General features: G+C 32.9%; 2 protein-coding genes and 2 long non-coding RNA genes across 9 annotated transcripts; 1 reads left to right on the top strand and 3 right to left on the bottom strand.

The window, feature by feature from the left end:
- Positions 1–735: 735 nt before the first annotated feature.
- LOC107058107 (uncharacterized) lies at positions 736–11,934 on the bottom strand. Of its 5 annotated transcripts, XR_001471793.1 has the most exons (6): positions 11,828–11,934; positions 11,475–11,568; positions 4,051–4,324; positions 2,283–2,397; positions 2,036–2,190; positions 736–1,766 (listed from the first exon to the last, which is right to left on the bottom strand). It is a non-coding gene; the product is annotated as an uncharacterized lncRNA (long non-coding RNA). The 5 variants fall into 5 exon arrangements; XR_001471794.1 differs by lacking the exon at positions 4,051–4,324; XR_001471795.1 differs by lacking the exons at positions 11,475–11,568; positions 11,828–11,934 and having other exon boundaries at positions 736–1,525; positions 1,715–1,766; positions 4,051–6,131.
- LOC107058108 (uncharacterized) lies at positions 2,395–4,644 on the top strand. Its single transcript, XR_001471796.1, has 2 exons — positions 2,395–2,794; positions 3,031–4,644. It is a non-coding gene; the product is annotated as an uncharacterized lncRNA (long non-coding RNA).
- Positions 11,935–15,470: 3,536 nt separating the features above from the next.
- Positions 15,471–16,607, bottom strand: LOC102598795 (uncharacterized protein At5g19025). The gene has a single exon (XM_006363338.2). The coding sequence runs from the start codon at positions 16,327–16,329 to the stop codon at positions 15,667–15,669; it is 663 nt and encodes a 220-aa protein (XP_006363400.1). The 5' UTR covers positions 16,330–16,607; the 3' UTR covers positions 15,471–15,666.
- A 2,077-nt stretch (positions 16,608–18,684) lies between these two features.
- Positions 18,685–21,737, bottom strand: LOC102599127 (uncharacterized). 2 transcript variants are annotated; one of them, XM_006363340.2, is made up of 4 exons: positions 21,465–21,737; positions 21,234–21,371; positions 20,959–21,154; positions 18,685–18,911 (listed from the first exon to the last, which is right to left on the bottom strand). In XM_006363340.2, exons 1-4 carry the CDS (start codon positions 21,669–21,671, stop codon positions 18,907–18,909), a joined length of 546 nt encoding a protein of 181 aa, XP_006363402.1. In that variant the 5' UTR covers positions 21,672–21,737; the 3' UTR covers positions 18,685–18,906. The 2 variants fall into 2 exon arrangements, with proteins under 2 accessions (XP_006363402.1, XP_006363401.1); XM_006363339.2 differs by lacking the exon at positions 18,685–18,911 and adding an exon at positions 20,226–20,423.
- Between the last annotated feature and the right edge of the window lie 5,539 nt (positions 21,738–27,276).

Here is a 27,276-nt window from a genome sequence, read left to right on the forward strand (position 1 = left end):
TATCTATTCAAAGAGAGAGAATGGGTAAATGGGAATGGGTAACAGGGCATTGAATTAATTGGGTTATTCTAGAGGGGTTGGGTCATTGGGTTAAAATAGGGAATAGGGTTTTTTTGAAAAAAATTGGGTAATTTGGGTCAATTTTGGGGATTCCGTTTAATGAGGGGTAATTTTGGTGAAATTAGTAACGGGAGGGATAAAATTAACTTCATTTTAACGGCGAGGGTAAAGTCGACCAATAAACCAAAGTTGAGGGGGTATTTTTGACCCTTTCCCTTTTAAATTATGATCATTTTCATTATGACTTTGCAATATTTATTTTATATGATGATTTCATTATTATTTTTTATTTGAATATTTTTGTGTCATCAGTGCTCATCTCATATTTTTGTGTTATTTTTTTTAAGAAACATCTTAGATAATTATATTTTGGTTGGACTAAACAAATATTTGGAGCACAAGTTAATTATATGTTTGTATGCAAACTTTATCGAAAAAAATCGAATTTTATTAGTTTGGTTTGGTTTATAAAATTAAAATTTTTACACAAATGATTTGGTTTAATATTTGAAAAATCTGAACCAACCCGGTCATGTACACCTCTAACTGCAACCTTCTGCATCTAGACTTGAGAGAGCACGGTTAGTCGGTTACCACTGAAATCAATCTTCAATGCCTTCAGATGGTTCATCACCGCTCTCTCTTGAGTTTATATTGGTTCTAGCACACCTTAAATGAATATTGACAAATAAAATTCAAATAAAAATGTCTAACCAAAATTAATTCACAAATACAGAGGGCGGATCTTCTACTTCCTTTCTTATTATTAGGCAAAACAAACATGTAAGATATCACTAATTTGATACAGCAAGGAACCTGCTTAATTAATCACAAATTAGGTCTGTAGACCAACAAAACCTCAAGTTTTTGACAATGAGCCGTGCTATTTAGGCTAAAAAAATAGAACCTCAAGTTCTCCACAATGGGCCATGCTATTTAGGCTACAAACAATCAGGATTTATGAATTAATCGAACTACTAACCAATTGCCTAATGATTGATAACCCATAAACAAATAGAGGTGGCACTAAAGGATAAATGGATTACAACTGCGACGAATATGCTGAAAAAACTATCAAATACGCCCATCAATCCATTTTTGACCATGAGCAACAAAACTCTAGAACAACTACATAAAATTCAAACTTTATCCTAACATACTTTGTAAATCACTTCTCGCAAAAAGGAAAATTCACGTTTCCCACTTCTTTGTCTGCTTAGGTATGAGAAACACATCAGTCAGTCTTTAAACTACCGATTCTAGTCATCAATCTCTTTTTCCCAAATTTGAGAAAAGGTCATGTAGTTAATACTTATTAGAATTGCATCTAACCTTCTTGTAAATGAAAAGTGTGCAATAGCACCAAAAGCATAAAAAAGCTCAACTTAGAATACAGGTTGTGTCTACTATTTCTTCACACTACTTGCATCACCAACCCTTCACCATAGATTCCAATTTTTCCTCTCTGAAACAAAATTAAGTATAAAGGTGGAAAAGTATAGAGATGGTACTTATTGGAATAATTGCATTTGCTATCAAGAGTTTATAATGTTCTTGAGCTGTGATCCTCAGTTTCTCAGCTGCCTATTCAATCAGAATTGTATTAATGATAAACCATTAATTTCACAAACTTGAACAACTATTTCTCAAATACCTTTGGAGCTGATTGTGAAGACTTCCATAATATTACAGAACAACCTTTAGGACTGGTCAAAGAAGCATAAACTTTGTAAAGATACAGATAAAATTGAGATATCCAAAGAAAAAATGCAATAGGTGTAAAAGCAGCAAGTACAACATCCATGCCTCAACATATGTACAATTTGTCCACGTTTTAAAGCTAAGACAACATGTTTTTGGTTGATATAGCAGGCACATACATTATTTTTGAACTTGAGCTTTTCTTGTTCTTCAAATTGTCACATGCCTGATAAGTAGCAAAAATATGGAAGAAGTACAAATGAACCAAACTAACCTGGCAACATAAAATGTTGTGGAGTTTTCCAACTTTAACCACTTGTTTACACATTCAATGGCAAGAGATCTGCCTGAACCACCTTCATTAGTTACAACTGTTATGATTGGAACTGTCAGCCCAAACACCCTTAAAGTATGGCCTATTGGCTCACCCTACATGAAAATATTGGAGGTGATTATAGATTCTACATGACCAAACGTAATCTAATAACACAATATTTGAAAGTCAAGGTAAAGACTCACACCTAACTTAGCTCTTCAGATCTTAAATCAGCAAAAGACCCTGGAGTGTCAACAAATGTAACAATAGGGAAGACACGATGATCCGCATATTTCATCATTCCTAAAGCCTTTCAATAGCTGCAGGGAGAATATTTAGTAGTTATCAATTCATCTTTTTACAAAACTAACCTTGAGGTATCAAATTAAACAATATTCCTTTCAAACAACTGAATGTTGCATAGACTCTCCAAAAATCTGATAACTGAGCAATAAAATTAAATTGGGAACATGTTGGTCAAGCATTTTCCTTTTAGTGCACTATAGTGCATTTCCGAAGGTCCTCATTAAAAAGCTTCCATTGCATAGTACTTATCCACATTCTCTTTCTATTCAATGCTAGTTCTTATTAGCACTTGTTCTTCCCCTTTCTCTACCTCTGTTTAAGCAATATATACAAGGAACTTTCACTTTTTTATAGTCAGCTATTGTGCAGATTCATGGAGGATCATAACACTGCAACCTTCCCTTCTAAAAAGTAAGGCTACTGCACTATTTCAATCTTAATTTTTTTTTTGGTCAGGATGGGGTTCTTTATATATTGATAATAAATATATTGAGTTTGGGTGTTTTGTGTGAGGCTTCTTGTTCCTTGCAGGATGATATATGCTTGTACACACATACGTACACAGAGAGATAGGTATACAGATGTTTGATATTTGAGCTATGTTTATAATCATCTAACAGTACTTCTGTTATTCTTCATTTTTGCAGATATTATAAACTTGACGCCTATTACAGACGTAAAATGGAAAAGGAAAGCAGAAGAGGTGTCAAGAAGGTCGTGGACGATGAACGTACTGTCTTCGATGATGAAGAACAGTGCAAGTAAGTTATGGACACAGTTGCCATTTCATTGTAAAAAATTGTTTTTTGGTTGAGTAGTATGAAGTCAGCTAAGGGCATGGCACAAATTCAAATACGGTTAGAGAACCAAGTTTGGACTTTTGGTATTTAAGTCTAGAAGGATACACCTATTATCCACTGAATTTTAAGTTTCGAAGCTGGAACATTGGATTTCTTATTTAAAGGAAATTACTTTGAAGTTCCAAATTTCTAATGTGATCTCGTACTCTTTGGAACTATTTGAACAGAGCCGAGAAGTGCTGGTGAAATAATCATTTTTGCATAATAAGCTAATTTCCTTTGCATAATGAACAATATCATATGTTAAGTAGACAGATTATTGATATACAAGGAAAACAAAGTTTAATTTACCTCTTTAAATCATATTAGTTCAAAACTAGCATAAATTTTGATAAACATACATACATATATATACAACCAGCTACCTATTGTAAGAGTCAGGTGAATTTTTATATTTTTGTTATTACAATATTTTCCATCTCAAAACAGGATGTTAAACATTAAATCTTTAAACAAGAAACGAAATTAAAATATGAGCAAATGAAATAAAATAACTAAGGATTAACACAGGGATCAATACATGTAATAATACATGTAATGTTAACCTGAGAAGTTGTACCACTCACTAATGAGGGAATGAGATGATACCAAGTTTATGGTACAGTTCTAAATATTCAAAGAATTTTAAAGGAGTAAACAAAATCCAAATTTTCTTAACAAGGTAAACGAAGTATGATTTTTTTTAGTTTAGACATTTTTTCAAACATCTGGTGAACGTCAGAAATCTTTCAACAAAAAAAAGCCACATATGCATACTCCATTCAATCTTGCTACAAATGAAAAAAATAAATAGAAGAATGAACATACCAATTAAGTGTCTAGCAATTGAATATGTTGGAACAAGTGATTGTGCTCTTAAGCTCTTAGTGTGGTAGGTCATTGAAGTAATTGACTGCTAACTTGCACAAGTTGTGATGATGTGCTTGTCTAAGTGTGGGACATACACATAGAGCAGGTTCAATTTCAGCATATTACTGGTTGTGCTATCCTCTGAAGAAGTAGGATTAATCGAAAAGATGTATCTTATGCTCTTGTTTATCAATCTCATGAAGCACATCTAGGCCCTGCCAGCCACTCATACCTCCAAGGAAATAATTAATAGCAAACTGAAGTTATATTCCGAATTAAATTGATCACTGGTGTTAAGAGGACAATAAGAAAAGAAAAAAGTTTTATTGGATCAGTCTTAATCCCTAGACATGGAGGGACCATAAGGATCGAAAGTTCTCTGTCAAACAGAATATACTACTCTTGAATCCACAAACTGTATAGCCATAAAATCACGATCTAACAAACCTCAAGCTTTGAAAGAAGACTCTAGAAGTTTGATCGAAAAGAAATTTCTTTCAAGAAATTCACCACACACTTGTGGGCTGTGGCTCAAATAGTTTTACCTAAAAACCTAACAAAATCCAATTCTTGTCTAAAGAGATCTTTTATCACACACAAAAGTGGGGCAAAACAAACTCAAGCTTCAAGTAGTATCACACATATGCCATATTAAACATAGTTTCATGGGCAGTGATATTCTGATAAGAAGAATCACAAAAATAAAGAGGTAAGAAGACCAAATGAAAAGGAAACAAAACTAAAATTTAAATGTAAGTTTAAACTAATATCTTAGACCACAATCAAAGCAAAAAGTATATTTATAAGTCCTAATATGATAGCAATGTGTATAGAGCGTGAAACAGGGATGATAGGAAGATTGTGGCCTTAAAGAAAGTTCAGTTTGATACCTCAGAAAAAAAAAGCCCAAAATAATTAAACAGCAATACCAAAGTAGAATAGCATACAAAAACAAATGAAACAATTGTATAAAATGGAGATTAAAGAGAACAACAGAAACTGTGAGGGAAGAAGAGCAGAAGAATAATCGAGAAGCTTATGATTCGATGGCAGATACAAAATAGATTAAATGGATAATAGTGATGAAAATTATTTGTTTGCCCTTCATCTTTCTTCTCGACCAGAATGGTGAGATACCGGATAACTATTACTCAAGAAGACCGTATAATTCTACAAGTAATGACATTGGAAGTAATGGCTACCTAATCCAAACTTGATTAGCATTTCCAATGATCATAATTCCTCCTATGAACAACGCTTTTCCGTTTGTAAAGGTACCTACGCTTCGATTAGCTCATCGAATAGCATAAATAATCTTGCAGATTGGTTATTGGACTCTCCGGTAAGCCCTCTTCATATCCCAGAAAAATATAACGATAGCCACCCGATCTCGAACTTTAAGAAATGAATGGAAGAAACAAGCAATTTTCTCCCTACTAATAATAATAAATTGTTGGACAATATGGTTATCAATGACTTGCTTCCTCAGGAGATAAGAGGAGAAAGTGGTTGCGTTGCAGACATAAAAGTAAGGAGAGACTTCACCTACAGGACCGAGAGGGAGGAAAATTCCTCCAGAGACGATAAAGATTTAGAAGAACAAAGAAGTAACAAGCGAACTGCAGTTTATACAAAATCTGCAGTTCCCTCAAAGGAGTTCGATGTAATTTTGTTGCAGAGCATGGGCAATGGAAGGAATCATTAATGATTTTTCGTGAGAGCTTGAAGAATGCTAGAACAAAACCACGGTGCGAAAGGGGAAATCAAGGGAATTTACTGTAGGAAAGGGTGCCACGGGAAGAAACACTCTGGAGAAAAAGAAGTCGTAGATTTAAGGTCCCTTTAATAATTTGTGCACATGTTATTAATGTAGATGATTAGCACCCAAAAGAACACTCAGATTGGATATTGACATAGATGTGGGTGTGGAATCCAAACAACATCAGTGTCTAGACATAAAAGTAGATGAAGGTAGGCATTTCATATTGATTGAGCACATTTAATTGCAATTTAAAACTTAAATATACTCATAGAAGTACACATTTTGAACAAATCTGAATCTGGAAATTAGAGAATACAAGAACTCAAGAAAGGAAGAAGAACAGAGAGAATCGATTTGGGAATTTTTATCTGTATTGAAGTTGTATTGAAGTTAATATATACAAGTTACTTACAAGTATATATATATACACTTTTCATCTAACTAACTATGCTGCCAGCTAATTTGAGAATTTTTATCTGTATTGAAGTTGTATTGAAGTTAATATATACAAGTTACTTACAAGTATATATATATACACTTTTCATCTAACTAACTATGCTGCCAGCTGGCTAACTAACTTTACAACTCATTATCTAACTAACTTTACATATCACTAACCAACTAACTTAGTGATTCTAACTCAGCTAACTTGTACTGCTCCATTGTTTATGTTACACCTGAATTCTCAATACTCCCCCTCAAACTAGGTCCCATGAAGACATTTAGGACTCCTAGTTTGGATAATAGGTACTCATGTTGTGTCCTTCCCAATGCCTTTGTTAGTAGCTCTGCTAGTTGATCATGTAAAGATACATATACAGTTTTGATTAACCCTTGCTGAATCTTCTCCCTTATGAAATGGCAGTCTATTTCGATGTATTTAGTTCTTTCATGAAATACTGGATTCGCAGCTATTTGTATAGCAGCTTTGCTATCACAATATATTGATATTGGACTTTCAATCTTGATTCCCAACTCTTTTGTCAGATTATTTACCCAAACTACTTCAGCTGTTAACCCTGCCAAACTTCTATACTCAGCTTCAGCTGAGCTCCTTGAGATTGTTGCCTGCTTTTTAGATTTCCAAGCAATGAGAGAGTTCCCTAACTTCAATATGTATCCTGTCACAGACCTTCTGGTGTTTGGGCATGCAGCCCAATCTGCATCACAATACCCTGTTAACCTCATGTCCTTCTCTGATGACAAGCAGTCCTAGCCCTGGTTGAGTCTTAATGTATCTCAAGACTCTTAATGCTGCATTACAATGCTGTTTTGTTGGCTTCTGCATAAATTGGCTCAGTGTTTGCACAGTGTATGCAATATCAGGTCTAGTGTTCGTCAAATAAAGTAGTTTCCCAATCATCCTCTGATATTGTTGTACATCTTCAACTAGTTCAGTTGCTTGATCAGCATCATCCTCAGCTATAGTTAACTTTATGTTAAATTCCAAAGGAGTAAATGCCACTTTTCCTCCTGTTAATCCAGCTTCAGCTAGTAGTTCTACCGCATACTTTCTCTGATTCATTAGGATTCCCCTGCTTGATCTACTGAATTCAATTCCTAAGAAGAACTTTAGTTCTCCTGAATCCTTAATCCTGAAGGATTGATGGAGAACCTGTTTAGTTTCTTTGATCAATTGTGTGTCATTTCCAGTTATAAGTAAGTCATCCACATAAACTAAAATGATTACCATCTTGTGTCCTTGTTTCTTTGTGAATAAGGAATAGTCCAAATGACTCTGTTGGTATCCTGATCCCATCAGTGCTTCTGTCAATTTGAAGTTCCATTGTCTGGAGTCTTGTTTGAGTCCATACAAGGACTTGACAAGCTTCCCTGAACCTTTAACCCCTTGGGTAGATCCATAAAAACTTCCTCCAATAAGTCACCTTGCAAGAAGGCATTATAGACATCCATTTGAAACAAGGGCCAATTCTCAGCAGCAGCTAATGCAACAACAGTTCTTACTGTCACCATTTTCACAACTGGTGAAAAGGTTTCTTGATAATCAATTCCAGCAGTTTGATTGTACCCCTTAGCTACAAGCCTTGCTTTATACCTTTCTACAGTACCATCAGATATGTACTTGATTTTAAAAACCCATTTACACCCAATAACTGACTGATTATAAGGCAAGGGAACCACCTTCTAAGTCCCATTATCCTTCAAAGCCTGCAGCTCTTGAGTCATAGCATGAACCTATTTAGAGTCTGTTATAGCTTCTTCATATGTGGATGGTTCCACATCAGTGGAGATGTTGGCTATATATGCTTGATATGGTAGAGAAATATGTTGATAAGAAACATAATTACCAATAGGGTAAAAAACCTGCTTTCCAACCTTATGACCAGTGTGATAATCTTGGTGCCAAGTAGGTTGTAGCTCTAGTTGACCTTCTAGGAGCAGGAGTGGCAACATCTGCAGTTGATGTATGATCTGGATTCATCTCATCAACAACTGATGTCTCTACTGTAGGTTCACTGGTTTCACCATCTGGAATCAAGTCACTACTAAAACTGCTGGTATCAGTATGTATGCCTGGACCAACTAAGAAATGCTCATCCTCATCAAATTGTACTGGTGTAGTAGCTATGGAAGTAAGATTATGAAGGCATTGAGAAGAATTAATCTTGAATGGAAACACATTCTCATGAAGTATTACATCTCTGCTCACCAATATCTTCCTGTCATGTAAGTCAGAAAGGATGTAACTTTTTTTAGTAGCACAATATCCTAAGAGAGCACATGCAGCAGCCCTGGGCGAAAATTTGTCAACTTTAACAATCTTAGTTGCATAACAAAGACAACCAAGCACTCTTAGATGATCTAGGGAAGCTTTATGCTTATGAAATACTTCATATGGAGACTTACCCTTAAGCACTGGTGTGGGTAATCTATTGATCAGATACACTGCAGTCAATACACATTCACCCCAAAATCTAATTGGTATACTTCCTTGAAACCTAAGGGCTCGAGCCACCTCTAATATATGCCTATGCTTCCTTTCTACAACTCCATTTTGTTGTGGAGTGTGAGGACAACTACTTTGATGTATAGTCCCTGTGCTTTCAAACAGAACTTTGCATTCATTATTGAAAAATTCACTACCATTGTCTGATCTAAAAATCTTCACAGTAGAGGCAAATTGAGTTATTATCATTGAAATGAAATTCTTTAATACAGTGACAACATCTGACTTCAATCTGATCAAATACAACCATGTCATCCTGCTGTAATCATCAACTAAAGTCAAAAAATATCTAAAGCCATTATGAGTAGCTGTTTTATATGGGCCCCAAACATCTAAATGTATCATATCAAACATTTTACTCCTTCTAGTACAACTCAAAATAAAAGGCAATCTAATTTGTTTTGCCAAAGGGCAGACTGTGCATTTATTCTGAATGTGTTTATCATGTCCTTCCACTGCTAACGACATTCTCCTTAGAACATTGATTGAGGGATGTCCTAGTCTCTTGTGCCATAATAGGTTTGTTCCATCATTGTGTACATTGACATTCATAAGCTTTGGACCATTGTTGTTACTAGGATGATTATTATTTGGATCCATCAACCAATATAGGCCTCCACTTTCTTTACCAATCCCCTTCACTTTCCCAGTGGAGAGGTCCTGAAATACACAAAATTCAGGGAAAAATACAATTGAGCATTGCAATTTTTTAGTGAGCTATGACACAGATAATAGGTCATACTTAAAATTAGGCACTGCTAACACATCTTTCAAGACATCTTTACCATTCCATTTATACTTGCCAATATGAGAAATTGTGGTGGTTTGGCCATTAGGTAAATGGACTTGTTTTTCATTGCCTTGTAGAGGAACATGTGTCAAATAATGCTTCCAAGTCTGAAATAATATGTTTACTAGCTCCTGAATCCACTATCCATTGTTTGCGAGTATAGTCATTTTTATTATCTACCAGATAAGTATGTGCAATACCTGTCATGTTAGCTGCTCCTACCATGTTGACTGTTGTATCGTCAGTCCCTTTTTCTTTGCTGAGCATTCTGAGTATCTGTCCATATTGCTCCTTTGTGAATACTGGTTGTTCCATAGGATGCATATCTTGCACATCTTAGCCCCTCACATCTGCACTGAAAGGGTTGAAAGCATAATCATAATCAACTGCATTTTCTATCCTTGTTCCCTCATATTTCTTCCTGAATTTGGGATGACCAGGAGGGTATCCAACTACTCTGTAACATGTATCTTTGGTGTGTCATTTCAGCTTGCGTACTTCACATTGCAGATTGTAGTTCCTTTTCTGTCTCTGTGAATTAGAAGTAGAGCCACCACCTTGGAAATTGTAACCCATAGCATTCGAAGAATTGCTGCCAGTAAGTGAATAACCAGAGTTGTTGATTCCTAGACTAGTGTTTCCCTCATGAAAGTTACCTTGATAACTAGGCTTGTTAGAACTATTACTCCCAACATAAAGAGCAGCTGATGATGATTCTCCCAATTCAATCCCTGAGTACGAACCAACAGTCATTCTTTAACCTTCATCAGCCACAATCATTGAATAGGCTTTGTTTAGAGATGGCAGAGGTATCATCATAAGAATTTGGCTTCTCTGTTGGTTGTAAGACTCATTCAATCCCATGAGAAAAGCAAACAAACGCATATACTGCAGATGACTAACATACACCTTCGATTTGTCACAACCACATGATGGAGGAGGGACAAGTGCATCAAATTCATCCCAAAGTACACACAATTTGGTAAAATATGCAGATACAGACGAGTTACCTTGTGCAATTGTACAGATCTTTCTGTGTAGTTGGTAACCTCTTGAGCCATCTACCTTGTCAAATCGTTCCTTCAAATCAGACCAAACCACTGATGCATCTGTGGCGTATACGATCCCACTCATGAGTTCCTTTGACACAGAGTTGAGAATCCAAGATAAAACGAACGCATTACACTTCTCCCACTGCTCCTCTAGATCATCTCCATAATCACTTTTCTTGCAGGTTCCATATACAAAACCTAATTTGCTCTTAGCTCGAAGTGTGAGAATCATCGATCTACTCCACACAGCGTAGTTCTCGACACCTGTGAGTTGAATACTCGTTAACAATGATCCTGGAATATCTGATTGATGAAGATACAGGGGATGATTACGTTGCTTCTCGACTGTCTCAATTGTATCCTTGCTTCCCATGATTCTTTGAGGAAATTAGAAAATCTTGAATACTAATTAACCAGATTAGCTGCAGAAGAGAAGATCGAAACGAGAACTTGAATCAAACTTTGATTCTAAGCTCTGATACCATGAACAAATCTGAATCTGGAAATTAGAGAATACAAGAACTCAAGAACGGAAGAAGAACAGAGAGAATCGATTTGGGAATTTTTATCTGTATTGAAGTTGTATTGAAGTTAATCTATACAAGTTACTTACAAGTATATATATACACTTTTCATCTAACTAACTATGCTGCCAGCTGGCTAACTAACTTTACAATTCATTATCCAACTAACTTTACATATCACTAACCAACTAACTTAGTGATTCTAACTCAGCTAACTTGTACTGCTCCATAGCTAACTTGTACTGCTCCATTATTTATATTACACCTGAATTCTCAATACATTTACCTTCATTTCCACAACTCTGAAGTTACTATTGGAGTTGTAGGTGATATCTTGATCAATTGAATATTTCCTATAGTGCAATTCTTGATAATTAGTCCTGCGAGAATATAAAACTACATAAAAGATACCCAAAAAGATATATTGAAATCTTTGATCTTTAAAATCAAACATGTTAACATTCTACACAGGGTTTCCGACCCATAAACAAAAATGGAATAAGAAAACATGAAAAGGCTCATGCGATAAGTGTGGGTATATCATCAACTGTTGAGCAACCCAGTTGTGCAAATTGGTAGTAAAGATTGATACCCAGTTTGAGCACAAAGGAGATGAAAAGCTTTGAGAAAGATACATACCTAGTCTGAGCTTGAAGAAGATTTGTGCAAAAAATGCAAGAAAGGTGATACTTGAGATTGAGAATGATGAAGAGTATTGGAAGAGTGGTATAAAATTGAGGAGATGTTGCGTTTAATATTTTTTTGAAATACTGGAGAAGAATACAGATGATTCTAGAAATTGGATTTGTCAGTGTAAAATTACTAAAGTAGCCTTGGTCGTCCTTATTCTTCATGCTTCTATATAATAGAAAAATATCATGGTATTAAGGATAAAATTAATATTTTTATAAAACCAAATTACTTTTAAATATAAATGAATATCATTATTTTAAGACTAGTTTCTGGACACGTGTGTTGCACGTGTATCCCATATTAATCAGTACGATTTTTTAAAATTACAATAGTTTTATTCCTAATCTCTTCCAAATAGATCATTGTTCTTTTATGCATTCTTAACCATTTGGCTAAGGTCAACTGTATTTTTTTGGCAAAAATAACAAAATGAAAGACACAATTGTGCTACTTCGAATAGATCATGCATCGTTATATATATATATATATATATATATATATATATAATTTTAATATATATAGAATTTGATTATAACTAGCCTCGTGAAACTTTTACACATTTTCACCTTAAATGGACCTATGCAATGCAAATACGAACTAATCAAGCCTTAATGCAGGGCTAGGTCGAAGCTCTAGAACCGTCCGCACAAAGCTAACAATACCACCTATAAAACACGTGCCTCATGAAACTTTTACACATTTGCCCCTTAAATGGATCGGTGATTTAAATATAAACTAATCGAGCCTGATGTAGGACCGTCCGCACGTAGTTAACAATACAACCTACTTTAAACAAGAGACTCGTGCAATTTTTATGCATTTACCCCTTAATTGAACATGCGATGCAAATACGACCAAATCGAGCCTCAATGGCCAGTCCCAAGCTCTAAAAACTTCCTCACAAAGCTAACAATACAACCTATAAATCAAACACCATTCTTCAATAAAAAAAATGTCCTACGTCTCTCTGGTCAACGTTCAGTAAGTTATATGTACATATATTTGAATAGCTACAGATATATGGAGGTGACATGAGAGTTAATTCCATCTCTCAAAGGGCTAACCCCAACTGAAGCCAGGTCAATGATTTTTACACATATTCATTGATTTGCCATTTCTATTCTGCCACCGGAAGATGTAAGTAATATTGTGGCTTTCTCCGTATCCTTTTCATCGTATTTGTGAATGGTATTTTTATAAACAAATAATTTTACATTGCTCAACTAAAAAATAATCTCACCATAACTAATATAAATATAAGGGAAAAAGATCTTAAATATATCTGATATTGAGGAAATATGATATGATAGTATTAAATAGTATCCGCATTACTACCATATCATATTCAATATTATTCTTATACACGAACCTGCTTATACACCCTACTAAATGACCGTTAAATCTTTTGATAAAGAAAGCGGACCCCACCAACCCCTTAATTCATCAAAACCTTACTGCATAAATGCCGGAAAAGATTTCTAAAGTCTGATAAGCGAATCATTAATATTTAATGTCAATGGAAAAGTGTCCAAAAATGGATGGAGCAAAGACTTGAATTAAAAGTCTGATTTAATAATTATCGGATCATTGAAAAAAGAAGAAAAGATGATGATAAGAAAACAACTCAAAGTGGGGGGGATTTGAATGGGTTAAATAGTTGTATTTTGTAAAGTGAATTGGATATTTAAAATTGTGGATGATTTATTTCCATAAAAATTAATCAGGATAAATTAACATAAAAGTATAATGAGAGAGGTAAATTTGAACCTGAAAATATAATGGGAGGAATATATTTGTATCAAAAATATAATAAGAGTTATATATATATATTACATTATTTTTTATATGTTTATTTATTTTGCCCTTTTCCATTTTAAATTTTTTTTTGGCTGAAATTCGATTTGAGGCAAAAATCCTGACAATCAATGTAATTTGCTATGTAAAAATTTTCAACATTCATTTTTTGGCTCCAAATTGTTTCAAATCAACTCCAATAATAAATTCAACTCAAACCTTCAAAAACGAGTTAATATCTCAAAAGGTCACTCAAATTTGAGAATTTATCTGGTAAAATTATTAAACATTGTTTTTTATCAATAAACTTGGACATTTTATCAACTAAATTTAGTTATCATTAAAAAATTGTTAGACATAGCAAACTAAATTATTATTTTTATGTTATCTAAACATGAACCCCACAAATTGAAAAATAAAATAAAGAAAATTATACCATAATGTAACTAGATAATGAAGCAGACAGACGGGAAAATCAAGTAATTATGTAGCTAATTGATTGTACAATTTATTAGTACAAGTAATCTAGTTTTTCTAGTTCTAGTTATAAGTGTGAACTTCTGCAACCTGAAATAGCAGAACCATCTTGTGGATTATTAAACACTGTGAGTGTAAATTGTTTTTCATGAAAAATATTTTCTTGAAACTTATTCCTCCGTACCGAACACACCGGGGGTATGTAGTAAATTACAATTAAGCTCATTGATCTAGCCAAGATGGAAAACTCAACAAAGGGTACTCACAAGTGAAGATAAATCCAGAATCTAGATAATAAGTGTATGCCTTTTAAATTGTTTTTGCATATGTAGACATAAATTGAACTGAAAGTAACAGGTTAAACTGAACCTGCAGAACCCACCCTAGATATGCTCATGAGACAATCAATCAGCTGATATGTATGATTATTCACACACAGTTGATTATGTTGGACCATCCAACATCCAAAGTTCTGACACTTTTCAGTGCAGATTAAGCAACACCAACATCAAGTCAAGTAGTTGTACTGGCATCTACAGAAGTTATGTGCTTCAGAATGGTCCATTGCAGTGATGATAAAGTGAATTCTTTAGCAGAAAAAGTGCTGAAGTCACTCAATTGCTACCCCATATGAATTCTGTTAGGAAACTTACTGTAACCTTTAAGAAACTATGTTCCCTAACCATATTTAAGTAAAATTTCGAACATGATCCCCCGTTTTCAAAAGCTGAAAAGGGGAAAGGAGAAACAACAAAGAAATTTACCACAAAAGATACTGCTAAAGAATCAAACAGAGTGCACAAAGGCCAGCCCTCGTATTCACATAATTGAACAGTAAAGTATCAAAGTACACCAGCCATACACTAGTCGAAGTATCCCTAGGAAAGTCCAGACTGAAGCACCTTAAATATTAGGATGACTATGCTGAGCAGTTTAAAACATTCTTTTCATTGAAAAACACAAGTTAATCAACTCTGTCAAGAAAATTGGCAATTACATACGACATACGTAGCAGAAGTTGATTGTAGCACTCTTGGATCTAGGCACACTTAAAAGTTCTAGACTATTTCGCCAGCATATCAGATCAAGAATATAGTGTAGGAATATACTGAAACATTTCAATAAAGAAGCATATACCTTAAAGTCTAGTTGCTGCAATTTGAAGTCTCGCGTTTTTTCTTAGCCAGGATCATTACCACAAATTTATCATAAAGGTCTAACAATCAAAATTCGGATAATGAACAAACAGTATTAGCTTGAGAAAAGATTGATACTGGAGCCTTGAAGACATAAAGTGCAGTTAAACTAATAACACAGATAAAGCAGATACCACTACTACAGTAGTGACATAATTAAAATCTAAAAGCTAGCAAGTGAAATGATTCCAATATACAAATATAATTCATTAGATTTATTTCAATAAGCTTATTGTAGGAAATAGTATCTTCTTATAATATCTGATCATTAGGCCTGCTTCAGTATAAAATATGTTTTACAGATAAACAACATTACTCCTATTTCTTAACCTTTCGAGTCTTTTTGGGTCCAGGCACTTCCATTGTACCTACAGAGCATCCACATCTCCCTCGAAATATCAGTACAGCTCTTCCATTAGGAGGTGCCATCCTTTTAAGCTCAGCTTCCAATTCTTTATGATGATCGCGAGGTAACTCGAATAATCCCTTCTTATTAACTCCATCTTTTGCTGCTGTATGATTTGAGTTCTTAACACAATCTTCTGTCTCTAATTGAATATCAAATTCAGCAGCTTTCTTAAGCCCACGACAACCTGGTTTCCCACATCTCCTGCCAGTACATACTGCAACTGCACAAAGAGCTATTCCAGCAAATAAAATACTAAGTCCTAAACAGATGTATAAACCTGGAGCTTCAAAAATCTCTTCTTTCAACTCAGAACTGATCAATCTGATAAATTCAGATATTTTATTCACCAAAAGATTAACAGAAGGATACAGCAAAACCCCACAAGCACCAATCACAGCAATCAAAATCATTACATCAATCAAAGCATAACGAGATTGCTGACAACCAGAATAATTCTTGGGATTAGGCATGTTCTTTTTCTTTTGGATTTGATTGATTTTCCCCAATTGCTGGGATTTAGCCACTGTTATTTCTTGGTCAACTGGCAGTACAGAACTCTCACAACAGACCATTTGGGGGTTAAATCAAGAAACTGAAAAAAATCCAATCTTTAACTTAAATCAACAGAAAATTCCACAATCTAGATCAACCCATTCAGTAAAAACTCATGAATTTCAAGATTCATAAAGGGGAGAAAAAAGACTGAATTTTTTTTAACAGTTACCGAAAGGATACGGTGCTTTGGGGTAGCAGAGACGGCAAGGAAGATTATTAAGAAGTCAATAGTTAACCATTTTTAGAACAAAGCGTGTAAGGTTACTTCGTATGAAAGGGTTCATTTCTTGTATTGAACAATAACTACACGCCAAGGATTTTTATTTTTTTTTCATATCTATTTGGGCTATATGGACAAAATGGGCCAACTTTGGTCCCACACTTTAATTTTCTTTTACAAAAAAAGCCCAGATTTTACTTAATTTGGATCCTTTTGGTAAAAGAGATTTTGGAAAAGCTCTTTTTCAAAACCAAAAAAAAAGCTTGACTTTTTCAAACTTACCGTTTGTGCAAATTTGAAGTTGAAGTGGGACTAACAAAGTTACAAGAAAATTATAAAATGACTAAAATACCTTTAGTTACAAGAAAATTATTAAATTTTAGACTATGTTGATAAGGAAAAGGAGAAACTACTATATGAAATGGAACACAAGTTAAGATTTGGTTAACTTCTTATCAATATTTTATATCTAACTCACTTCAGCATTATTATATGTTTATTTGTTATTCAATATGTTTTATATATTACTATATGTTTTACTTGTTCTTCATTCTATTTTATATATCAGTTTTATAAGTACTGATATTCTTATTTATGAAGGAAACTAAATTTTCATGAATACAGACTCAAGTATTCAAGACAAATGGACGTCAAAAACTCTGGGTCATTTGGTAGAGTGTATTTGCAAAAATAATGCATGCATTAGTTATATGTATTAGGAATCCCTTGTTTGATGGATTTTTTCATGATATGTATAACTAATGCTCACTCTATTGTGCAGTGGTGGAGGCAGGAATTCTATCAAGGTGGTTTAAAAAAAAAAAAAGATGTTGTTGCCTAGAATCAAACCCGTGACCCCCCCCCCCCAAAGCTCACATAGGCGAAATCCTGAACCCCATCAACTATTAAGCTAATCCTTTGACATATGTTGAGGGAGTTCAATTTTAAATATATACACGTACACAAAAAAAATGATCTTATATATAGTGTAATTTTTTTACCGAGGAGGAACCCCCTGGACAAAATGTACATCCGCCCCTGCTATTCTATATTGAGGAGTGTATTACTAATACCATGGATTTCTAGGTATTAGTAATGCAAATATTTAATACATCATTAATATGGTTAAAGACCCAATTACCCTCAGAAGTACTTTTACATCTTTTCCACCATAATTGTGAAGGATACTTTTGTAAATAAATATTTTTATACAATGCATACTATTTTTAATACATCAAACCAAACAATGCATAAGAAATAATCTATGCATAACTAATACAAGTATAATTAGTACATGCATTATTAATGCTTGCATTACTAATACACTCTATTGAACATTATTTTTATACACTCTACCAAACAACCCACAGGCTCGTAAGTTCTGGGGTTGTAAAGTGTTAGAAGTAAGGTTTTGTGTTACTTTGTTAAAGCAAAATAAAAAAAAAAGTTGATTACATATTTTAATTTCAAATATTAAAATTTTGTTTGTTAATTTTTTTAGACAAAGGGTGAATGCGATTATTTTTGTTGGGAAGATAATTTTTGGACAAAGAGAAAGCTCTCAATTGACGGAAATATAACTAATTCATACAGTAATGTGAAGTTTAATAAGCAGTTTAACATGAATAAAATTGGAAAAGACAGGAATATACATAGGCCCTTATCAAAGAACACACTACATGAGAGAGATTTTGAGAGGAAGATTGAACAAAAATGAGAAATCAATCACCCGTTTGAGATTGATTTGTGAGCTTGTATTGTTATTTTTATTTGGAATATTGTATATAGTAGTTTTAAGAAACTTCAATACATGATCTTAATTAATTAATTAGCTCTGACAAAACAAAATATATAATATTTTAAAAGAGTTTTCCTAGCTTTTGCTTGGAGATCATGGAAACATTGCTTCCCAAGTGTAATCCTTAATGTTGAGCTCTCGTTTATCTCCCCCCTTCTTTCTTTTCTTTGATTTTAGATCGTAAAAAAGAGAATGAAATTTCTAATTTTGTACCCAGATACACTTCACACCATATGAGCCCTGCGAGCTTACGAGTTGTCAGTCTGAGATTTAGCATCGTCGAAGGTCAGGCTTAGGCTCTCAGGTCTCAGCTTCAGGCTTTCATTGAAAAATATATGAAAACGGCAAGGCAAGCAAATGCATGAACGTATTGGAGGTTTTTCTCTTATAAGAATGTTATTTTCATCAGTATAGGCCTGATGGGCGAGTTTAGTCACACATATAGGTTCGCTACATCAAAGGAATCGCCTCACTTAGATCACTGGGGTTGAAGCTTCTTCGACCTCTAGCCATGACGCTCCTCTCTCCATCTGCTGAAACATTGAAACATTACTTCCCAATTGTCATCATCTTCTGTTAGTCTGTAACAAGTAGGGGTGAATAAAATCAAATCGAAAATCGCATTAAATTATAAATTGAGAAAAAAAATTGAATAGTTATTTTGTTTTACTTGGTTTGGTATTGAAAAAAAATTTCGATCAAACTTGAATTGGTTTGATATAGTTTATAAACTTTTCTTATACTTTTTCATAGTTTTTATCTTTTAACATATTATTTCAATTTTAACTTAGAATTTTGGATGATCCAATAAATTAAATGTTATAGTCCATAATATTAGTAATTCTAATAAAGCTCAAATTAGAATTAAATCAATAAAAACAAATTAATTCAACACCAAGAATGACAATAATGTTGAATATTTGTTATTTAGTTTTACATTGGTTTAGACAATTAAAATACATAACTTAATTTTAATTGTATTTTAAAATTATGATCATTTTTATTATGACTTATTTATTTGCAATATTTGTTTTATGCAATTTCATTATTATTTTTTATTGAATATTTTAGTGTGATCACACATATAATAGTGTTATTTTCTTTAAAAACACTTTATATAATTGTATTTTAGTAGGACTACAAAAGTATTTGAAGCACAAGTTAATTATACAACTTATTGAATGTTTTACCGAAAAAATTCGAGCATCCGAGAAATCCAAAAAAAGTCAAGGTTGAAAACCCAAAATTAATTTGATTTAGCTTTTAAATTTAAAAACCCGACACAAATATAGATTAATTTGTACAGTGATCCAGATATGGTTAACGCTATAGATAACAGTCCATATAGTTTGTCACAATTCGAGAGTTCTACCACATCTATAAATTATTCATACGACTTAACATTATCATTTTTTTTGTATACAAGTCCTAGGTTTTATCTTTGTGATACTGCAATTCTATGGAGACAAAAGATTACAATATGAATAATGCATATGGTACTTGTGATTCAAGTTACAGATCATATCCAGTAGAGCATTTTGAAACATTTAATAACTCTTTTGATACATTCTTCATTTTAGAAGGGGGAGGATATGGCATTCAAAAGTTCAATTCGACCATCGTCAAATCTCAATTCTTGTGTTGATCTAGTATTTTATGGAGTAAATCAAAATCATAGTCGGTACTTTTTGCTCAATGAATGGTATACCCTCTCACAAATAAGATTTTATTCTTGAAAATATCTTTTGACAACTCGTAGTAACCAAGACACAAAAATTGAAACGAAGGTTGGTTGTATCATGTATGCCTTTGCCAGTACCGGAAGTGATAACTAAGATATAAGATATGATAATTGCCTCTGCCAGTACCAGAAGTGATAATAAAAACTGAGAATATGGTACTGGAAGTGTTTTAATACTAACTAGTACATAGATATAGACATCAAATATAATAGAAGCATAACATCAGAACACTTTTTTCCCCATCTTAGTTAAAAGCACAAATAACCATTCATTGAACTAGTAGCTTAAAGAGATGACAAGCTCACTGCATAGCTTTGACATCAACATCAGAATCAAGAGGTTTTTTATCATCTGCCAAGATTGGTCCAAAACAAATGCAAAGCATCAGAGAGATTTCTCATCATCTCTATTCTATAGAGACAACAATTTGACAGTTCCAGTCACCTATTTAAGATTATATTGAGGTGCATTTTTTATTTTTAACAGTACGGAAACAAAGCATGACATTGGTTGAAGTGACAACAAAACAAACAAATTATAAACACCATGTATACATGGCTTTTGCCTTTTACATTGCAAACTTAACTCAACCATAAAGGCAAAGGATGCTCTTAAAAGTCAAAAATTAGCCAACATCATGTTGCTAAATAAAATGAAGACCTCAAAATGCATCTTTATCATTCTCTCATTTAACAATACTAAACAAAGCATGATATTGATTGGATTAGCATTTTTTATTTTTAACAAATACAGAAACAAAGCATGATATTGGTTGGAGTGGCAACAAAACAAACAAATTAACCATAACTTAATGCATAGTAGGGGTGACTGATTATCCCATGGCAATAATGTAAGTAACAAAGGAAGAATGTATTAGAAGGTTTACCTTGTTTCTTAAGCCTGCAAAACCTCACTTCTGTCTTTTCATCGACTCCCCACCATGCCAAAGCCTGAAAGGTCTTTGGAGCATTGGGATCATCAGTATCAGTGGCATCCGTGGCTAGAAAGGTGATATAACACCATATACCAGCAGCAGTTGACGTGTTCACAGTTACGTTTTTCACAAATTTGTAATTTGTATTCTAAACCAAGGAAGCCAAATATCAATATTTTTATTTCTCTAAAAAACAGAAAAGAATGTGGCAGGTAATAAACACTTACATGCTCTGAATTGAAATGTTCAATGGCTTTCTGGGCGAGGTCAAGAAAAATTGGGATTTTGTTTTCCTTACCCCGATGTGTACTAAAATAAGCACTAAAAGAAGTACCCAATTCCAAATCCAGAGTGATATCAAAACCCTATTACATTGCACACCAACAAAAAAGGACAAATCAAAAGAAACCCTACGTTGTTACGCTGGCCGGAAACAACCATTATTTATGTAAACGTACCTCGCTCTCCCGGATCTGCCTGTTATACTCTTTCTGAAGTCGGACACTCACCCTGCCGCCGTCTGCATACCTAATCTCATCATCGTCAGAATCGTAGTATTCTTCTCCATCTTCACCAATGAAGGTTTTAATAACATACTGAAAAGGGTTTTCTACACTATCCCCGTCCAGCTTTCGCTTCCCCTCACGACGAGGAACCTCCGCCATCGCAATATCACACTGCTCAATGAAAAATTGCTTTACCGGTGACCCCTAGACAAGCGATTTCCCCAATCTTAGAGAGCAACTTTCACATATACCAAACATAAAAATTATATTTATATGTTATAGCTATAGTTTGCATAATTGCGCTTCATAGTAAATTTTGCAAATTTTATATTTGCTATGGAGCTTTTGATTTGTATAATTCGCTACAAACATCAAAATTTATACAAATTGTTTAGTTTTGTATAAATTCATTTATATATTGTAATTTGTATAATTATAAGTATATAAGGCGAAAATATATGTATTTGTATATACACTTTTTTGTCGCTTTATACAAACACAAATGCATTTTATATCGAAATATATAAAATGGCTAATTGTATATCGAATCAAATGGCAAAAAAAGGAAATGTTTGCTGTGAATTACAATTAAAATAAAATATGAATATAGCATTTAATTTGAATTAGTAGTTTGATATTTCATACAATTTTCTCATCTCTAGATAGTGGCGTTTGGCCCATGAAAGCCCAATGCTAAATAAAGGACCCGTGGAAAAAAAACATGGAAAAAAGTGTTTCCCATATAATTTTTTTTTTTTTTTTTTACAAAATGGCACAACATAATACCCTATAGAGTCTAGGGGTGTGCACTATTTGGATTAAACCGAATAACCAAATCAAATCGAATTTTTATTTGGATTGATTTTTTAGTTTTTCGAATTGGTTTTAGATTAATAAATTACTTTGTTTGATTTTTTGGTTTGATTTCGGGTTTTAAAGATAAAAATTGAAAAAAATCGAATATTATATATATATATATAATGTTTAAAGAATTAAGTTGGAGTTAACCACTTTTGTCCCTTTTTGGTTATTGCCTTTCATGATGATTACGTTTATATTTTATGTTTGAATTACATCTATAATAGGTATACTTATAAGTTTTGTGTTTAAGTTTTACTTATGATTTATATTAGAAAGTATATTTAAGTGATTAAATATTATTACTTTGGTATGTTATTGATTATTGACATAACCTAATAATCAAACCAAACAGAGGAAAACCAAATTTATTTTGGATCGAATTGGTTACACTTTTACAAAACCAAAAATAAAAAAATCCAAACAGAATAGTGCAAAACCAAACCGAAAAACCGAATGCACACCCCTACTATAGACTAAATTAGCGATAAATAGCCCATTTTTAATTTTTTAGCAAGAAAAAGACTTTGTTTTATTTATTTGGCATTGAATAGTTATTTTTCTTTTTCTTAAAAATGTATTTTTGTTCTCCTTATTTTTCTCAAACACACGTTTGATTGTTGCCTTTTTTTTCTTGAAAAGAAAAAATTTATTGTTTTATTATCCCTATTTTATCTCTTTTTTTATTTTGTCAACGTTTTAAAATACAGCTCTTCCCTTTTTTGTCTCCTTTTTCTCTTTCTAGAATTCTTTTCATACGTATATTTGATTCTCTCCCTAATTTTCAATTCTTCTCCTTAATTCAATCTGTTTATGAAAATCAGATATGACAATATGTTTTTTCATGGATACTTCTAAAAATCATCTTTATATATAATCTTGTTCTTGTCCAATTAATTGTTGAATTTCATGATTTGTGAAAGTGAAGTTTTTTCAATTTTGTTTTGCGAAAATTTAGGTTACTCAACCTTTTTTTGTTTTCTTTCTAAATTCATTTTCATATGTATATTTGCTTCTCTTCTAAATTTTCTCTTAATCTCCTTAATTCACTCTATCTATGCAAATCAGATATAACTGTAAGTTTATCGATTGATCCTTCCAATAATTTCTTTTAATATATAATTATGTAGCATTTCTTGCCCCATTAATTTTGAAATTTCGTGATTTGTGGAACTAAAGTTTTTAAAACTTTTTTGGCGAAAATTCAGGTTATAGTTTTTTGAAATTTTTGTTCTCAATTTCATGGGTAAAGAAAGTATACAAATTTATTATGTAAATACAAATCACTGAATACACAGATGAATACGAACTAATGTATACATAGTGTAGTTACCGCGCGTATACATAAACAAAATCACATGCACAATTAACGAATAAAATTTAATTTATATATGTGTCATATTAATATTATTCTTGTATTCGTTATAGTAATACACATAATTGATGGTAATATTATTATGTATACAATATAAAGTTTATGTATACATGCAACAATTACTGTATATATCAATAAAATTTACACGTCTATTTTTATGAATAGTTTTTGTGTATACATATTTTTTTATGTATACATTATGTAATCACAACTTTAATTATTGTATAATCTATGCATATGTATTATTACAGTTTCTAATAAAATTTCATTTAATATTATTTGATTAATTATTGTCGATTATATGATAATTAATACACGTTAGAGAATTAATAATACAGTTTCTTATCTTAATAGTAGTCATAATCTGTTAATAAGTTACTCCCTCTGTCCCATTTTATATGAGGTAGTTTGACTCGGCACGGAGTTTAAGAAAGAAAGGAAGACTTTTTAAAATTTGTGGTCCAAAATGAATGATAGAAATTTGTGTGGCTGTAAATCATTTCATTAAGGGTAAAATAGACATTTCATAGTTAAATTGTTACTTAATATGGAAATGTGTCATTCTTTTTGGGACTGAACTAAAAAGGAAAGTGAGTCATATAAAATGGGACAGAGGGAGTATTATTTAAAGAATTTTAAAAAATTCATTCCTTAAAAGTTGGTGTAACCTTTTTTAATGGGTTAATTAATAAATATATATATTTCATTTCTTAAAAGTAGGCAATCGGTTTTTTAATAAACTAATTATTGTTGATTGGTAAAATAAAGTAATTCATAAAATTACAATCAAATATATCTTTATGTTTTTGTAAATTGCGTTAATATTTTTTTAAATAGACAGTTAAATAAAGTTGAGTTTAAGAATTTAAAAAAATTGAAAAACTAACTTCCTTAATTGGTTGGAACCCAAGCGCCCCCCTCCCCCCCTTCCCCCCCGAGACCGATTCGTTTGGTCCGACAGGGAGAGTGGAAAGCCTTAGTGGGATCATCGAAACACACAAAACATGAAATTATCGTGAACTGTATATATAGGGATCCCCCTTTTTTTCACATTTTTTATCATATTAAATGCTATAATTGCATCTTTCTGATGAATAAAATTCGCAAAAATAGCTGATGTAGTCTTTCTTCGATCACATTCGGGTGTGGGAACTTTTTTGATGATAAACGCCATGAACTTGACCGAGAGGGCGGAACCCCATTAGTAAAAGACCAGAGAGAACTCCGCTTTTTGGATCAACTTTCACACGATCTGAAAAAAAATGGAAAAAACTCCGTCTATATCAATATTCTATTTGAGAGATACTTCACAACGGGGCAACAACCCTGATTTTGCCAACTGAGGCCGCGAGCTCTAATGTTTTTTTGTTGGGACCACCAGATTGAAGGAAACCTCATGCATGCTTTGTCACCTCTGCACTATCTCGATTAATCGCCTTTTGCGCATGCATAAAGATGTCTCCTTGTTTTATATGTCACTCGATGACTTGAGTAGGAGCTTTCCCTTTCTTTCCCGTCTGTGCTTTCCTCTCCTTCTTTGACTTCAGGCAATAGAATCAGCCGATAGGCGCATGCAAGCATAGCGAATCACATAGATAAGCCCTTACCTGCCAGCGCACGGATGGATAGGGCGGGCGAAGCGCGAAGGGGATGAATGTCTGAGCGGTTGAAAGAGTCGGTCTTGAAAACCGAAGTATTTTATAGGAGTTAAAAACAAGGAAGAAAAAATAATCCCACATCTCCTTAATTAATGCGGGTTGATTGCACATAATTAAAAGAAAAAAACTATAAAAAGTTGGTTTTATTTCTTTTAGGTTAATACGTGCTAATTTTTTTTAGATTATTAATTGCTAATTAATATTGGGCTATATGTTGCCAATTGTATATAATAGTTGTATGTCTGTGTCAATTCCTCGGGTTTTTTTAAATTTTAAAAAATCAAATTCCCAAAAAATAAAACAATTGGATCAAATTTTATTTTTTTGGAAATTTTAAAAATTCAAAATTTACTCTAACTTGTATATTTGATGAAAAAAAATACCATACTCTTTAGTAATCTTAACTTTAACTAGCTTGAGAAACACACTGAGAAGACATCACTCAACTTATGTATTTACGATGTGTTTGTTGTTATTTGACACTCAAATATATTATTGTATACTCAAGTATATTATTATATTGTTAAAAGATGGATGCTACTTTATAAGTAGGTTTGAGTTTATAATCTATAAACTTATGAATTATATTTTTTTTTAAATGTCAAATATTTTTTTCAAAAATTATGGTTAAACACATGATGAGATTTCACCAAAAACTTCATCCAGTAATAATTTGTCAAAAATATTTGAACATCTATGGTCAAATGCTAACAAAGTTTAACTTTTGAAAACAACGGAGTTAATGAGTCAATTATCGTAATTACCTCATTCTTCTCTTTTGTTCCCAATGATTACTTAAGCTAGAAATGTACATCTTATTCACATACAAACAAGCAGTGCAAGTGAAGAAGCTTGTTCTCCTTCGAAAGGAGATTCCTCACTGAACAGATGGAAGGAGTTGAACAGATGGAATTTTATATTTAGAAAAGCTATAACTAACTCGAAAATTGACAGAGTAGCTGAACTATTGTAGAAACTACAGTCTTACAATGACTTTCCAAGAATATATGCATCAGAAGGCCTCCATATATACAGGGGGCTTATTCTGCTACTGGGTCATAATATATCATTCTCAATAGTTATGTTCTCAACCTTTGAGCATACTGTCACGATCCGAGTCTACACCCTGGACGTGGCCGGCACTCAAGAACCATTGCTGGTCCCCAAGCGAACCCTCATCCTGACTGACTACAAGCGAAAGACTAACTTAAGCATGCAAAAGCTTAAAACTGAATAAAATTCAAAAAACTCAACTTTTCAAAACTTTAACTCAAATGAACAACTTAGAATAAAAATAATATATTCAACTCGCCATAACATAGACACTTAAAGTCTTTAAAACATTTAATAAAATAAATGAATAATACAGACTTCTCAACTATACTGACTATCTATGAAGCCTCTAACTGTTAAAGATGAAAGTCGGGACAAGACCCACGACATCCTAACTAAACTGAAAAGTAAATAAAATCCTCCAGAACAAAGGAGGCTCACCATAGCTAACTCGAACTCTCGGATGTATCAACGAAGCTTCTGTTGATGATCCTGAATACCTGTGTCTGCATCATAAGAAGATGCAAGCCAAATGGCTCAGTACGTGAAATGTACGAGTCATGTAACAGGAATTTTAAAGCATAAACATAAGCTTGAAACTTGATAAAAAAGGAAACATACTTACCTCTTCTCAAACTTACTCAACTCATGGAATACTCAAAACTACTCAAACTTACTCAACTCAGAAGTACTCAAGGATAAGATACTCAGAGATTAGATACTCAACTCAATATAAAGCACTAATAAAAGATGCAATATATATATATGGAAAACTGTAAAACAGTAAAAACAACTTAGTTCGTTAAAGAAAATACAATAA

This window comes from Solanum tuberosum, unplaced genomic scaffold, assembly GCF_000226075.1.
Source record: "Solanum tuberosum cultivar DM 1-3 516 R44 unplaced genomic scaffold, SolTub_3.0 scf00429, whole genome shotgun sequence".
Lineage (NCBI taxonomy): Eukaryota > Viridiplantae > Streptophyta > Magnoliopsida > Solanales > Solanaceae > Solanum > Solanum tuberosum.